The sequence below is a fragment of the Diplotaxodon limnothrissa genome, linkage group LG18, assembly GCF_057381915.1.
Source record: "Diplotaxodon limnothrissa isolate DT_005_m linkage group LG18, D_limnothrissa_male_GT1.1, whole genome shotgun sequence".
Lineage (NCBI taxonomy): Eukaryota > Metazoa > Chordata > Actinopteri > Cichliformes > Cichlidae > Diplotaxodon > Diplotaxodon limnothrissa.
In genome coordinates this window covers 24,176,792-24,193,290 of record NC_140613.1, presented here as the reverse complement: position 1 = coordinate 24,193,290, position 16,499 = coordinate 24,176,792, and the positions used below count along the sequence as shown (strand labels likewise).

General features: G+C 40.7%; 2 protein-coding genes across 2 annotated transcripts in view; both read left to right on the top strand.

Moving 5' to 3' along the window:
- wls (Wnt ligand secretion mediator) overlaps positions 1–7,634 on the top strand; it is a 32,423-nt gene extending 24,789 nt beyond the window's left edge. The window contains exons 7-12 of the mRNA XM_085377810.1: positions 3,353–3,450; positions 4,305–4,368; positions 4,971–5,114; positions 5,261–5,344; positions 5,455–5,623; positions 6,758–7,634. Coding sequence (XP_085233936.1) covers positions 3,353–3,450; positions 4,305–4,368; positions 4,971–5,114; positions 5,261–5,344; positions 5,455–5,623; positions 6,758–6,867 — 669 coding nt within the window. The 3' untranslated portion in view covers positions 6,868–7,634. The remainder of the gene's footprint in view (positions 1–3,352; positions 3,451–4,304; positions 4,369–4,970; positions 5,115–5,260; positions 5,345–5,454; positions 5,624–6,757) is intronic.
- Positions 7,635–9,251: 1,617 nt separating this feature from the next.
- Positions 9,252–16,499, top strand: part of gng12a (guanine nucleotide binding protein (G protein), gamma 12a) — a 37,427-nt gene continuing 30,179 nt past the window's right edge. The window contains exon 1 of the mRNA XM_085377310.1: positions 9,252–9,591. The gene's annotated coding sequence lies outside the window, so the exon portion shown is untranslated. The remainder of the gene's footprint in view (positions 9,592–16,499) is intronic.

Genomic DNA, 16,499 nt, shown 5'->3' with positions numbered 1-16,499 from the left:
AACTGATTGAGTCGATGGACGCATCAAGTTTCATCAATTCCCTGCGTCGATTCTTCAGTTTGAGAGGGCAGAGATAACAGCCATCATTAATGCTAGACCTTTGTCTCCTATCACAACAGATCCTGACACACCCTTCCTGTTGACACCTTCCATGCTTCTCACTCAGAAGGTGTGCACTCCTCTTCCCCCTCCGGGAAATTTTATTGAGAAAGATCTCCATCGACAGCAGTGGAGGCAAGTTCAACACCTTGCAAACACATTTTGGACCAGATGGAGACGGGAGTACTTAGGGACACTGCAAAGCCGGAACAAGTGGCAACGTAACCATACAAACCTCAAGGTGGGAGATTTGGTGCTCATCAAAGACGCACAAGCGAGGCGGAATGAATGGCCAATGGGACTTGTCAACCAGATCTTCCCGGATAAGGATGGCAGGGTCAGGAAGATTGAAGTGAGGGTCTCGAGAAATGGAACTATTAATACTTACCTGAGACCTGTGTCAGAGACAGTGTTATTGATGTCCCCAAAGGACTGAGAAGTATGTGTGTCATGATGGTAAACATTGTATTCAGATATAATCTGTAAAATCTTGCAGTTTATGATGTTTCAGTTGGTTCATAATGGTATTTTACAATACCAGACGGGGAGTGTTATGGCATGCATAGGTTCTTTCTCTTCAGCACCCTCTGCTGGTCATAGTGGAAATACTCACCAGCTTTTATTTTGGTGGGGTTTTTCTGTGTTCCTGTGGGTAGAGGAAACAGGAAGCTGGTCGCTTGTTAGCCTGCAGAATATGTTGTTGCTCTTTAAAACGTTTCTGCCTTGGAGAGTTATTGCTTGTGAGTATTAATGTACAACATGTTTACAAGTTTATTTGGTGCATTTCTATTACATAGATTTGTTTAGAAACCAGTTATTTCATGTGCTATGTTTATCTTTGAGGAAGCTAAACTCGCTAAGTTGTATTGTGATCAATACTGAGTCGCTGTTGATTACACATACTATATAACAGTATAGTTCATATCCTAGAAGTGTGTGTAAAGAGGAAAAGACATCTTGTGACATTTACTTTGTGTTTGTTTTTAGTTTTACGGGAAGAAAAGGATGTCAATCATTGAACTACTGACGAAGTAAAAAGCCTTAAACTTACTTCCGCCTCCAATGTTCATTGGAACCGTTAGCTGTCTGTCAAGTTGGGCAAAGGGACGCACAATAAGGACAGAACATTTACTAACAAATCAAACAATCTGTATTTCTGTGTGTCCTTCACCTGTCTGTCACAAATCTACCTCACACTCACTGAATGTACTGCTAATGTTGTTCGGATGAAATATTTGGTATTTTTCCTATTTCTTGGAAATCAATGGATGGAGCCTGTTTCTCCTGTGAACAGGCATCATCAAATGTGAGATGTCACAGGTCAGAGAATTTTGCAACTACTGAAGCTTGATTTACAGTGGGGCAAAAAAGTATTTAGTCAGCCACCGATTGTGCAAGTTCCCCCACCTAAAATGATGACAGAGGTCAGTAATTTGCACCAGAGGTACACTTCAACTGTGAGAGACAGAATGTGAGAAAAAAAAAATCCATGAATCCACATGGTAGGATTTGTAAAGAATTTATTCGTAAATCAGGGTGGAAAATAAGTATTTGGTCAATAACAAAAATACAAGTCAATACTTTGTAACATACCCTTTGTTGGCAATAACAGAGGTCAAACGTTTACTATAGGTCTTTACCAGGTTTGCACACACAGTAGCTGGTATTTTGGCCCATTCCTCCATGCAGATCTTCTCGAGAGCAGTGATGTTTTGGGGCTGTCGCCGAGCAACACGGACTTTCAACTCCCGCCACAGATTTTCTATGGGGTTGAGGTCTGGAGACTGGCTAGGCCACTCCAGGACTTTCAAATGCTTCTTACGGAGCCACTCCTTTGTTGCCCGGGCGGTGTGTTTTGGATCATTGTCATGTTGGAAGACCCAGCCTCGTTTCATCTTCAAAGTTCTCACTGATGGAAGGAGGTTTTGGCTCAAAATCTCACGATACATGGCCCCATTCATTCTGTCCTTAACACGGATCAGTCGTCCTGTCCCCTTGGCAGAAAAACAGCCCCATAGCATGATGTTTCCACCCCCATGTTTCACAGTAGGTATGGTGTTCTTGGGATGCAACTCAGTATTCTTCTTCCTCCAAACACGACGAGTTGAGTTTATACCAAAAAGTTCTACTTTGGTTTCATCTGACCACATGACATTCTCCCAATCCTCTGCTGTATCATCCATGTGCTCTCTGGCAAACTTCAGACGGGCCTGGACATGCACTGGCTTCAGCAGCGGAACACGTCTGGCACTGCGGGATTTGATTCCCTGCCGTTGTAGTGTGTTACTGATGGTGACCTTTGTTACTTTGGTCCCAGCTCTCTGCAGGTCATTCACCAGGTCCCCCCGTGTGGTTCTGGGATCTTTGCTCACCGTTCTCATGATCATTTTGACCCCACGGGATGAGATCTTGCGTGGAGCCCCAGATCGTGGGAGATTATCAGTGGTCTTGTATGTCTTCCATTTTCTGATGATTGCTCCCACAGTTGATTTTTTCACACCAAGCTGCTTGCCTATTGTAGATTCACTCTTCCCAGTCTGGTGCAGGTCTACAATACTTTTCCTGGTGTCCTTTGAAAGCTCTTTGGTCTTGGCCATGGCGGAGTTTGGAGTCTGACTGTTTGAGGCTGTGGACAGGTGTCTTTTATACAGATGATGAGTTCAAACAGGTGCCATTCATACAGGTAACGAGTGGGGGACAGAAAAGCTTCTTACAGAAGACGTTACAGGTCTGTGAGAGCCAGAGATTTTCCTTGTTTGAGGTGACCAAATACTTATTTTCCACCCTAATTTACGAATAAATTCTTTACAAATCCTACCATGTGAATTCATGGATTTTTTTTTTTCACATTCTGTCTCTCACAGTTGAAGTGTACCTCTGGTGCAAATTACTGACCTCTGTCATCATTTTAAGTGGGGGAACTTGCACAATCGGTGGCTGACTAAATACTTTTTTGCCCCACTGTAGGTCTTCGTAGTATCAGAAGTTATCATAGTTTCTAAATTACCCTCCACTGACTGTGAGATCTACATTTGCTGGCTAACATGTCTGTGACAGTGAGCACAGACATTAGTTGATTTTTAAGATCGCAGTCCAGTCAATCAGTCAATCACAAATCAAAAACTCTGATGAAGATGGTGTGTTTATAAAAGGACATCTGTTTCATCTATAGCATGGCCATTCCTCGAGAAGGTAGCATGCAGTAAGTGATGAAATGTGAAAAACATCTGTCTGTTTTGTGCTTCTCTTTCAGGACCAGACAGAGAGGAACCGTTTCTCAATTTACTGGAAGCAGGTCGGACCTGTCGTGTTTGGTTCCTTCTGCCTCTTTATCTTTGACATGTGTGAGAGGTGAGACTAAGTTTTCATTAAACACAGTTTTAAATAACCATATTAAAACGGAGTATGTCCATTGCATTATAGAGGTGCGTTTACAGCAAACCACAGACGGTATAAAAGATGGACGTAGCCACCGTGACCTCACTCATTGGTTGGCAAAGTCTTGTTTATGAACCTTTGAACTGGGCGTTTTTTGCGGTCTCTGTTTGGAAACCAGACGTACAGGGAATGGATTGATTTGATTACAGCTGAAGACAATGCATGCTCATTGGCTACTGATTTGTTACTCACAAGCTGTTAGCCAATCGATATACCCTAGATCAGCGGTCCCCAACCCCAGTCGTTTGGTACCAGGCTGCGAGAGTTGAGGCCCGGGGGGGAGGGAATTTCTGGAATTTTTATCTTTTTTTTTTTTTTTATTGTTTTTATGCTTAACTTGGTTTCCCTGGGTCTTTATCCGTGACACCTTAAAGACCGGTCCGTGAAAATATTGTCAGACATAAACTGGTTCGTGGCGCAAAAAAGGTTGGGGACCGCTGCCCTAGATAATGCCCCGTTTTAACTCTAATGAGCATATTCTATGCAAGTTTTGTGATTTATTTACATGACACTATTAATTGAGTCCAGATACTCATCAGGAGACTATATAATTTCTTTTTTCAAACCACAATAGTCACTCCTTATTTGCAACTGCTATGGCTAATTGTTCAAAATTAGTTAAATGTACTGCATTGTACCAGTATTTTTCTTTTCCATGGGTTGTGTGTTATCATATTACTCCTTCGAAGTGTGTCTGTATATAAAAAAAGATTTCTGTCATACTTGATGTTTGTTTTTTTTTATTTATTTATTTTTCTCCTCCTTAGAGGTGTCCAGCTGAAAAATCCCTTCTACAGCATCTGGGCTTCGGACATAGGAACAGAGCTGGCTGTATCCTTTTTATGACCAAATGTTGAACATTCATTAGGGAGAAATGATGACAGTGGAGACCCTATGGCAGAGTAAATTACCAAAGCATGACTTCTGAGTTTAGCATGAATAAACATTGTTATGGTTGATCTTCTGCTTCATTTGTTGGAACAGATTAATTTCCTCATTGATACTATGCCAGCTTCCAAACTGCACTTGGCTTCTGCACAAACTGGCAACTGTATTCTCTTGACTAATATGATGATATGAAACATTCAGTTATGCCATATGTGCATTGCTGAGGGTTCTTGTGTTTACGTGTGCATATCCATTTTTGTTTGCTTGGCGATCTGATTGATGTAAAATTCATCAGCACACAACCTTTTTTATTTTTTTGGTCACCTTAGCTGCTTTAAAATATATTATACAATGATCCATAACTGCATGAATAGAGTTGTGGGTTTATGAGTATAACTTTATAAGTTTTTTCACCTCAGACATTATTGTGAAAATGTGTTTTGTAAGTTTAAATTTGTGGAACCTTTTCATCTATTTTCACTATTAGTAGTACGACTACGACTACTACGACGACTACTACTTACTTCCTTGACAAGTTTCCTTAGATGGCTTTCATAATTGTGGCAGGGATCTGTGCGTGTCTCTACTTTCTCTTCCTCTGTTTCATGGTTTTTCAAGTCTTCCGCAACATTAGTGGCAAGAGGATGTCCCTCCCTGCCATGTCTAAGGCCAGACAGCTTCACTATGAGGTGTGTGTCTGTGGTTTAGTTAGTTTGTCATGCCAGTGTGTTTAGATCTAGGTTTTTTATTATCTTACACACACATTAATGCACTCCTAACAGTGTTGTGACGCTTAATGTTTTCTTACTAAGTAATCCCACTGTCATCATTTTAGGGTCTGATTTTTAGGTTCAAATTCCTCATGCTGGTCACTCTGGCCTGTGCTGCACTGACAGTGATCTTCTTCATCATAAGTCAGGTGAGTCTCATTCATAAAGTTACGGAATCTGTTGTGTCTCAGAGTAAGGGCCAGTTACGACATTGAAAGGACAAAATCATTAAAAATGATCTCTCTTGGTTTTGGTCCAGGTGAATGAAGGTCACTGGCACTGGGGAGAACACACAGTGCAGGTGAACAGCGCCTTCTTCACTGGCATCTACGGTATGTGGAATCTGTACGTGTTCGCCATCATGTTTCTCTATGCACCGTCTCACAAACACTATGGAGATGAGCAGTCAAGTGGTCAGTGCATCACTGGTAAGTACACCTTTCTACTTGCCTTATAATTAACCCGCTTTTTTATTTTTTTATTTTTTTATTTTGGTCTCTAAAAATTACCAAATCATGGCAATAAATTATTGATAAGGCTAGTTTTTATTGCTTGCTCCTAGACGTAACCCCTTTCTCTTCATTGTATTAAAGCTGAATTTTATTAATGCAGGCAGCACGGTGGCACGGTGGTTAGCACTGTTGCCGCACAGCAAGAAGATCCTGAGTTCAATTCCACCATCAGGCTGGGGTCTTTCTGTGTGGAGTTTGCATGTTCTCCCCGTGTTTGCGTGGGTTCCCTCCGGGTACTCCGGCTTCCTCCCACCGTCCAAAAACATGCAGTTAGTGGGGATAGGTTAATTGGAAAATCCAAATTGCCATTAGGTGTGAATGTGAGTGCGAATGGTTGTCTGTCCCTGTGTGTTGGCCCTGCGACAGACTGGCGACCTGTCCAGAGTGTACCCCGCCTCTCGCCCTATGACAGCTGGGATAGGCTCCAGCGCCCCCCGCGACCCTGAAAAGGATAAGCGGAAGCGAATGGATGGATGGATTTTATTAATGCCCCCAGTAGCTCTTACTTCAGTCTAATAGAGAGCAAGTATCTGTCTCCTCTTGTAAAGCTGCCTATTCATCCAAAGTTTGTTTTTTGGAGTGAGTGAGAAAGGCTTGATTCCCAGGGGAAAGAAGGGTCTCTTTGGCCTGAGAGTGAGATTCTAATGGACACCAGGCTTCCTTCCAGGCGGAAAAGAAGGGAACAGTGAAGAGAGGGGGTGGGGCGAAGAGCAAGGAAGTAATGAAAACCATCCATCCATCTCCTGACGTCAGTGGCATGAGAGAGAGAAAAAGAGGGTTTGAAGTTTGGAAGCTTTCCCTGAAGTGCGTCAAGGGGTCTCGTGGGAGGAGCAGCTCTCTCCAAGCTTCACTCTCCATGTTTTGATTTACTTTTTCAGCTCTCTAGTTTCACTTCTGCTTTGCGCAAGCTGAGAGTGTTTATGTAAATGAAATTCAGCTAAAGCAGCTTGATATGCAACAGACTCCTGCCTGCAGTAATGTAAAGTTGGAAAAAGCCCAAAAAGGACTAAAGATGTCCTGAAAAATGTGATGATGATGTTTTATGTGCAGGTGATGGCGGAGCGAACAGCGGCGAAGACCTCCATCTGACCACAACTATCACGCATCTCGATGGTCCCACTGTGGTCTACAAGATGACTGGCAAAGAAGCCCAGGAATAGATTTAACACTGTTACGCAGACTCCCATCTACTCTCTGCTCCACCACTGATGTATATGTAATCAAACAGGCTTCCTCTTTATGTCTGAAGTGGCTCTAAAATGGGATCGACAATCCACCTTGCATGCAATTACCATCACCCCGAAATTGCTCTCTGGCATCAAACCACGAGGTTGTTTAAAAGCCAGTATGTTCCCAAAGTGTCTTTTTGTATTTGTAAAGGCTGAATATCAGCACTCCTATCAGTCCTGTTCATTTCACGGTGGAATTTCTTCTCACATTTCATACTTTATTGTAAACTATGTGGTGTTTGTTAATGTTGCACAATACCTTTCACACAAAGTCTGGTACTGAAAAAGCTGCTTTACAGGGAGACGAAAGCAGTTCTTTGTGGCGTGAGCCGCTGTCGCACTCCTGTGCCATTTGTTTTAAAAACCTGAGCTGACGAAGACCGACTGCAAGATGTTTTAGACACGTGGTTTGATTTTCTGCTTTATTAGGGGGCGTTTTCTCATTCAAGGCGTTCAGAACCTGTCACAAACGTATGTGTCATAGAAAGTAGATCATATGGAGTACTGCTGTCACAATTAGTCATTCAAGTCCTTTTAAAAAAAACAAACAAAAAATAAATAAATATATATATATCTCACTGGGGAAATGTACAGACCATAGCCACATTGGGAAATGCATACTGTATGTTTATTTGGTTACAATGTCGATATCTATTTTTCATAAAGTGCTTATTTTCAACTTCACAAAATATATGCATCCAGCTCTATCAATATTTTTGAAGTTGATTGTAGCCTATTACACTTTTTTTTTTTTTAAGTTTAGTCTCTTTTATTTGCTTTTTATGCTGATTTAAATAAAAACTTTTACTTAATGTGTGTATTGTTAAGACTTTTTCTTTTAATTCAGACCAACCAAAGAAATAAAAATGTGTTTTTGTGAAGGGTTTTAATGCATAAACCGTTGGACACTTCTGCTGCACACAGAAAGGAAAGAGTGCGCCTCAGCAAGGCTAACAGCAGAATGACAGTGCTGCTTTCACTTTTGTCAAGTTAGCTGGAGACTTTTGGTGTAACAGGAAACAGATTCAGTGTTTATTCTAAACATTAAGAATAAGGGAAAATCTTTACTGTGTTTCATTGAGAATTTTCTTGCATATCTGCATGTTGGTCCCAGAGAGGACTTTGGTACTCTGAATGCAGCTTTCTGTGTTGCTACTACTGAGTATATCTTGATTAGAAATTTTCTTTCCGGGTTATAGTTGATGTAAAACCAAGTAAAACTGTATTTTTTCTGTGTAGTTTGTTACCAATGCTTTGTTTTGTTTTTCTTTTTAATCCTTATTTTTTACATTAGTTTTTGTTACTGTTGATGTTTAATTTAGTGTTTTTAAATAATATGCTGAGTATTTTTTTGGTCTTTTTGTTTTGTTTCGGGTTTTTTTGTTTGTTTGTTTTAGCATGCATGTAGCATGATTAAACACGTTCAGAGTAGGTAATACAATACAGACAGAACTTTTGAGTTGATTCTCTCATATATACTAACCAGCTGCGTTATTGTGGAAAAGCTGCTTATATCTAACCAGCCATTCCCATGTCATCACACCGAATGCATTAGGCAGGTAAACAAAGTCAAGGCAACATTCTGAAATACAAACCGGACAACAGAATAGGGAAGAAAAAAGATTTAAGTGACTTTGTGGTTGTTGGGTGTCAGGCTGCTCTAAGTAGTTTGGAAACTGATGATCTACTGGGATTTTTCCACACAACCATGTCTGGGGGTTTACAGAGAAAGGTTTGAAAATATCCAGAAATCTGGATTAAAATTGTCTGGTTAATGTCAGAGGACAATGGCTAGACTGCTTCAGGCTCATACTAGAAGAAAATCTCTAAAGGCACCGCGCACTGAATTTTAAAGCAGCAGTAGACGACCACCAGATATCATTCCTGTCAGCTAAAGACAGAAAACGAAGGCTGCAATTCACACAGGAAAAGGGAATCCACCAAAGCACTAGCATGTACCTAATAAAGTGGCCCGTGACTTTAGACTTCCAATTCTCAATGAATATTTACACCAGGACCTCACTGACTAAAATATAAACCATTTCCCGTGTGCTTTAATTTTATTAATTTTTTATAATTAAGAGTGTTTATTAGAAATGCATTTCTCGTTATCTGTGGCAACCGATGCAGAAATAACAGCAAATTTACATTTAAAAGGCCAACTTTACACTTAGCTTTTTAGATTAAATTCGATGTAATAATGCAGTAGCTTAGACTGCTCGACTTTCATTTTATTGTGAAATTTTACGGAAGTCGCGTCTGAGCGGTGGGTAGCTTGAAGCTGGCGGTCGTCCTGCGTTTCGGTTGGTCCGCCTCTCTCCCGACAAAATTCGGCTGTTCTCGACGCAAAGCGTCCAAGTGGAGGAAAAGGAAAGAAAAGGGGGAAGCTGGCGAAGAAGAAAAAGTAAACCACAATTAAAAGAAATTAGCTCTAAACGTCCGCAGAAAGTGAAAGCTGAGCTTGGAAGTCGACGGCGAGGTCTCCGCTGAGCTTGTTTTCCACAGTCTGTGGTGTAAACACGTTAGTGTAGTTCTGACATTGCGCCGTGAGAGACAGAGCTGAGGGAAAGGTCTCCTCCCAGTCTGTTGACGGAGACAGTTTGGCTTCAGTGGAAGGAGACACGGCTATACCTGACTGCACAGTACACCGGCCAGGTAAGACTGCAAACATGTTGATAAAATGTCACATTAGTAGCCGATATAACGAGCTTTACGCTGAAGCAACAGTTGGTCTCAATCTGTTCTACTATGAGACATATTTACTGTCAGCTGCCAGCTTTCACAGTCTCCCTCCGCCTGTGCAACACTTAGGTGGCACCACAGACAGTTTAGACACACAAATGTTATTTCTGCAGTTGTGTGTCTACAAAGAAATGTGTGATTCGTTTGGTATTCAACAGGTGAAAAGCTTTTAACTGAAGGTTTGTTCAACACACTGCTGCCTTCTGCCCCGATTATTCCCCAAAGGCCCCACCTACTGTGTTTGCCACATAGTGACTTATTTTGAAAAGCAGATAGATTATTCTAGAAGAGAAAATAAAACCAAGCCACTTCCTTCATGGCAAATCAGATGTATAATGGGTAGGGACATTACTAGTGTAAGCCCACCACGAACCAGTTCTGAGCCTGGGAAGTGGCTGAGATGTTTACATGGGGCATCAACAGTTCAGGCCATTAGGAGGACAGAATACAGACCAGCCATTGATAAGCCCAACTCATTAGTACCCCATTCACTGCCATCAAAGCTTCCTCTCGACATGAGTGGATCACACCGCACACAGTGGAAGCCCAGGAGCATACATTTCCTGTCTTCACGTTCCTGACATGCCATGAAGTTTTATTTTGAAGGAGTGAACTGCCTCAGAAGTCAGAAGAGATGAAGTGACCGAATCTGTGCCACTGCTTTATCCCATTATAGAAGCTTTTAAGTTTACTGTTTCATTAATGAAGGAACTGACAGCCCTACAGTGCTGGGTCCAGTCATAAGGCTGCTATTATGCTATTACATGGAACAGACTCTTTTAAAAAAAAACAACAACTTATTTTCAGCTCTTTAAAAAAAAAAAAATGACAGAACAGCTCCTCAGATGAGATTTGGGATGGTTTCAACGTGTTATCACCTAAAAAAAACCCATTGATTCTTTTTTAGCGGCACCCGCTGCATTTGTAGTTGTGTGAGTAGGTTAGCTGGATAGCTGGCAGGATTTAGTATGACGTGTGATGCATGTAAATTGATTAGTAACAGAGGAAGGGGGCTATGTGATCGAGATGGGAACCATGTCCTGCTTAACGCAGCGGTTGGATGAGAGAGGAACGGGGAGGGGAACTCCTTGTAAGCTGCAAGACTGAATGGAGGATCACTTTTGTTTTGTTTCCTTCCTCCTTCCCCATCTGAGCCAAGTTGTGGGATGTGGCCGCACATGCAGCTGTCACCAATGCTGTAATCCTTTATCTGTGAATGGCGTGCATCTCCTCCTCCGACACAGAATGCTGCTTGACTCGATTGGCAGCGAGTTTTTGACAAGCAGGAGGAAAATGCAGCGGTGACCACCGTCTAAGACCAGGATCTGTTTCCTCATAGAGCTCTCTGTGATTCCCCGCAGTGGAGAGTTTTGTTGAAGTAGGAGGCGGTATGTGTGTACGTGCCTGTGTGTGCCTGCTTTCGTGTCTTTTCAGTGATCTCACTACTTCCTTAGTGGGCTGAGATTCACATATTTTTCTCAACATGTTATTCACACGCAGAAACCGGCATGACTTACAGGCTACTGAGTAAATTATATGTTTCTAAAAGTATTTGTGCTAAAGTACATGTTATTACATTCACACCCTTTCTCCTCTCAATTCCTGAGTCCTTTAAGTAACGTGACAACAACCTCATGGAAACACTGATATTTCTTTCAGCGCTGGAATAATTAGTCAGAGAAAGTTAATCACTTTAGCAGGCACCGATTCAATGCTCAGAAAAAGTCTTGAGTCACCCCTCATTTCTTTATACTTTGCTTCCTGGGAGCCAGATGTTCTCGTAAAATTTTAAAATGGACTTGAGCAATATTTCTCCAGGCTCTGTGAAAGCCATTCAAAGTTGTTCTTTGGTCATTAACTGCTATCGCACTCATTTCCAGTCCAGTCCCCGTATATGACCATTTTCAGAGGAATCTTATTTGTTTGATAGTACAGTCAACACAAAGTGATCTTTGAATGATTCACTTAACACAGACCTATGGGTCAATAAAAAATGTATCTAACTCAAGAGATAAACCAGTGATAGCAAAGAACCAATTTTAAAAAGTATTTCTAAGTACTTTGTTACTAGCAGCCTGTGACAAAAACACATGCTTCCATTTCTTCTTCTCCGACTTTAGTTGAATCCTCGAAAAATGCCATGGATAACACAGTTTGACAGGTATAAAATATTTTTTCCACCAATATAATAATTCCCAAAGAAATATTATTCAAAAACATGGGATTTATCAACATATTGTGCAGCATGTCCCTTAAAAATGTGAGGAATCTGGACAAGTCGGAGACAAAAAAGAAGTGGCAGATCTGAAAATAAAGAAGAAAAAAAAACCTATCTTTAGCAGATAAACATTATCTGAAAGTCATGTCCTTAGGAATAGGGGGAAAAATTCAGGAAAGACCTGATACAGGGCCTAAGATATACATGTGGTCATTCAGCTGATCTATCTACTGTTCCCTGAAGCCTCACCAGAAATGGTTTCCTTGGAAGGGTAGCTGTTAAGAGGCTATTCTTAATGAAGGTAAACAGAAACAAAAGGCCAACATATGCAAAATTGCACAAGAAATGGACCGAAAATTGTTGGCAACAGGTCTTATGGATTGATAAATCTAAATTTTAAATATTTGGTTCAAATAATTTTCAGTGAGTACAGAGGAGGTCAGGAGAGTATCTATAGCTGGGGGGCAGGATTGTCATCATTTGGGGCTGCATTTCAGCCAGTACTGAAAGTAGCCGGTCAGATTTTTGATCAACCATGCCATACCAGCTGTTAAGTGTTTAAATTGAAGACGAGGATGTCCCTGAAGAAGCCTGGAAAACTATTCCTCTCAACACCAATTGGTCGCTGCAGATGGCTGCCCCACTGAGCCTGGTTTTGCCAGAGGTTTCTTCCTGTTAAAGAGGAGGTTTTCCTTCACCCTGTTGCCAAGTGCTTGCTCGTAGGGGGTCGTGTGATTTTTGGTGTTTTGTACGGTCTTTTGGTTACAGTATAAAGGAGCTTGAGGAAACAGCTGTTATGATTTGTCACTATATAAATAAAATTGATTTGAATTAAAATGAAAGGAAAGCTGCCTCAGAGAGTTTAGCCTGTGTTAGAGAATGGTCATACCAAATACTGACTTTTAAGCTTGTTAGAATTGTAGAAGCTCTGTTTTTGCCTTGTATACTGTATTTTTATAGATGTTTGCAGCTGCTTCAAAAACATCACACAGTTATTTCTAATTTTCCTACCAAAATATAAAGAAATGAGGGGTGGATAAAGACTTTGGATCAGTACTGTATGAGGAATTTGCTGTTTCTGATTCTTCACACTTTTTTAAAGGCTTTTTTTGTTGGCTAAAATGAATATTAAGAGTTATTCAAACCATCATTTCTGAGAAGTAAAAATGCATTTCTCGCCATGTGACATTTTAAAGAAGTAAGCAACCTTCATCAGTGGTATAAATGAGTAATTCTCTCCTACTTAAGTCCTAATTTTCTTTCTCTGATCACTGACAAATAGTAATAATCATCTGATTACTGATTATTCACAATCTATAACAAACTTTGAAATCATTAGTCAGCAATTGCCAGATAGTTGCTTTCGTGTCTTCACGGAAGTAATCATTGTTGAGTGTTGAAAGTGTTGAAAAAAACCAAACATTAGCTGGTCCTGACATCATCGTCAGACACCGAAAATGTTGCATAGTTTACTCTGCAAAGCCGCAGCATTTTATTAATAAATAACTCAAAACAGTCCTTAGATTAAAGGAAAACTTTATTAAATGTCTTGGTAAAATGGTGTAAAACTGGCAACATTTATACTGAAGAAATCAAATAAACAAGGTGATGAGGTGTTTGATATCAGCTTAAACAGAAAGACTCTGTGTTCTGTCAATATTGTGAAATGGCAGATTTCATTAATACATTCCTGATGGATCTTCTATAAAATGTACAGATAGTTTTATGTGTGTTGTCCACTCTTATTTGGCAGTCTCTTATCTCTGCTCTTACGCTGAAGGTCAAAATCCAGAACTTAAAAAAAAAAGTCTAAACAGTCTCACAGGAGTCTATACAACTCTTTTGATTCACATTCCTGGACATGAATCTTCTCTCTCTTCCTTTTTTGTGTACATGAAGACTATTCTTTATTGTTATTTTGTTTTTTTTTATGAGCCTGGTGTCATATCTATTTACGGGGTCCCTATACATGTACGTGTAAGCATGACTGGCCAGCATATAGTGAAGACAAAGAGCCTTTGTTTAAGTAACTTAAGCTGTACTTAAAAACATAATGGTTGATGGTTTTTATCACAGTCCAGGTGATTTTCCTTTGGTAAAAGGCCAAGATCTTTGATGGCTGCCAAGATTTGTTATTAGGATGACAAAGGTTATCATAGTGTGTGTATATATATATATTAGGGGTGCAACGATATTCGTATCGATATTGAACCGTTCAATACAGTGCTTTCGGTTCGGTACGCATATGTATCGAACAATACAACATTTGTAATTTATTTTATCAATTTTCCTTCTGACGATGCTGTCTGTGTTGAGCGCTCAGTGAATCTGTGTTCGACTACTCCGCCTAGGCTGCACTGTCGAGCGCAGATCCACTGAGCGCTCAACACAGACAGCATAGTCAGAAGGAAGAGCGCAGGGCAAGCTAGCGAGACAGAAGTTAAGCTCTCCTTGCAACAGGCAAATTGAACCTCATTCAGATCTGGCGTTTGGAATTATTTTGGTTTTCATGTGACGTATGACCCTGAAGGTAAGCGAGTCATGGACTAAAGTAAAACAGTATGTTGGATGTGCCATGCAATGCTCAATTACATTGGTGTGAACTAGTGTGTTAGCGCAGTTAGCTCGTTAACGTGTTGGCCGTCTAGCCCCATGCACGGAGCGATCGGCGGTAGCTCGTTAAGGAGATTTGCCGTGTTGTGGCGTTAAGGTCATTTCAACGAGATTAACCTGAAAGCACTAGTGGGAACACAACGAATATGACTGCACATTTACGCCGACATCATCCTAGTGCAAAGACAAGTGGAAGCAGACAAAAAACAAGCAAGCATGCTACTAACTTTAGCCGAGTCATTTAGACCGCTGTTAGCACATGATTCTCCTTATGCTGCTGAGAATATAGCCCAGAAGAAGCGGATAGTATAGCTTTTATTTTGGAAAGAGCCATTTCTCTGTAATAAACTCTCTTTTCCAAAGATGAGTGATTCCTCAATCAGATACAGGGCTTGCAATATCGCTAGCCCGAAGTCCCGGAGCTAGCGATTTTTTTCAGTCGGGCTACCAAAATCTATCTCTTCCCTGCCCGTCGGGCTATTGTAGGAAGGAAAATATATGTCAATGCTTTTGCATTCTTTCAGAAATGTAGCTGGGTAATTATGTCATTGGCATCGGTGAGCCACTGTCAATATGTGACATATTGAAGTCGCGTTTGAATTTGCGCTTGTTTTTTTGCTTTCACTTTGCAATCGTGCGAACTGTGTATAGAGAGCGACAGCACTGATCTGTGAGTGATGATAATTTGTGCACCAATTCCTCTGACATCGTCTTATTAATCGTTAGCTTACTATGCAAACATGACAAGTGAAATCTCCCGCAGCTTAAACATGTGAGAGGTTGATCGCGCAGAGAATCGCTGAGCTTATGTGAGTGCGTGTGTAAAAGCATTTCAGTTCTGCTGAGCCAAATAAGACAGGTCAGGGTGAAGAAGTGACAGCCAAAGAAAAGCTTACCACAAAACGGAGAAGTTATGACAAATCAGACTATAAGGCAAAAAGAAAGTGCAGCTTTATGGTTTCATGGACAAAAGAATTTCTGTGGCTGCAATATGATGAGCTAAATAACCAGGGCTGCACATAAGTGGTCCGCAGGTGCGCATTCGCTGTCAAAATAAAAAACATGCACAAGGGTTAGGGTTAAATTTAAAAACTGTACTTTTGAGTTAAAATATATATATTTATAATTTTAATAAATGACAAATTAAAAATGCATGAACATTTTTTTTGTATCGAAAAAATATCGAACCGTGACACCAAAGTATCGAACCGAACCGAACCGTGAATTTTGTGTATCGTTGCACCCCTAATATATATATGTTTATATATATAAAAAAATAAAACTGTTTTCTGGGTTGTCATGCGCCATGTATATGAAGAAATATATTTATTCTATTTTTACAAGACGGAAAAATGTCACTCATGTTAGGGTTTTATGCAGTTTTTCCTCTCTTTTGTTTCACTAAGAACTCCACAACGTTGTCTTTTCAGTGATGATTTTCTTCCACTTCAGCTATACAGTATGCAAAGATGCACTCTGAGCCTCAAAGGCTGCTCCAGCTTGATGTTTGCGGTGTGTGTCTGTGTATGCACTGCATTGTGTAAGTTGGTAGTCACAAGGCTGAGCCTACAGTGTCTGGTTTGCTTGAAATTCACCCTACCCAGCAGCAGATGTACTCAGAGGAGTGGTGGTGACACTGCGGATATACAGTCACACCCATGTGTTGGTTTGGCAGCACAGTCACTTGCTTTTATGAAATCCCAGGCATAACTCAGTCCTTTCTTATTGGCTAAAAATGGGCCAACTTGGTGAAACACGTACTTTATAGCCGAAGTGTTTTCTAAGATGCTGTTTCATTAATTAATAATTTTTTTTGTTTTGTGTGTTTCAAAGGTGGTTGTAGATGAAAGTGGTTTATTCACTGCTGCCTTCAGGAAGTGAGGCGCTCTGTGTGCTCATGTACTAATCAGGTTGACATCAGCCTGACATGTACACATTTGCTAAGCAGGAAGTGTTGTCATAGCAACCATCTCAGATAGGTAAGAAAGGT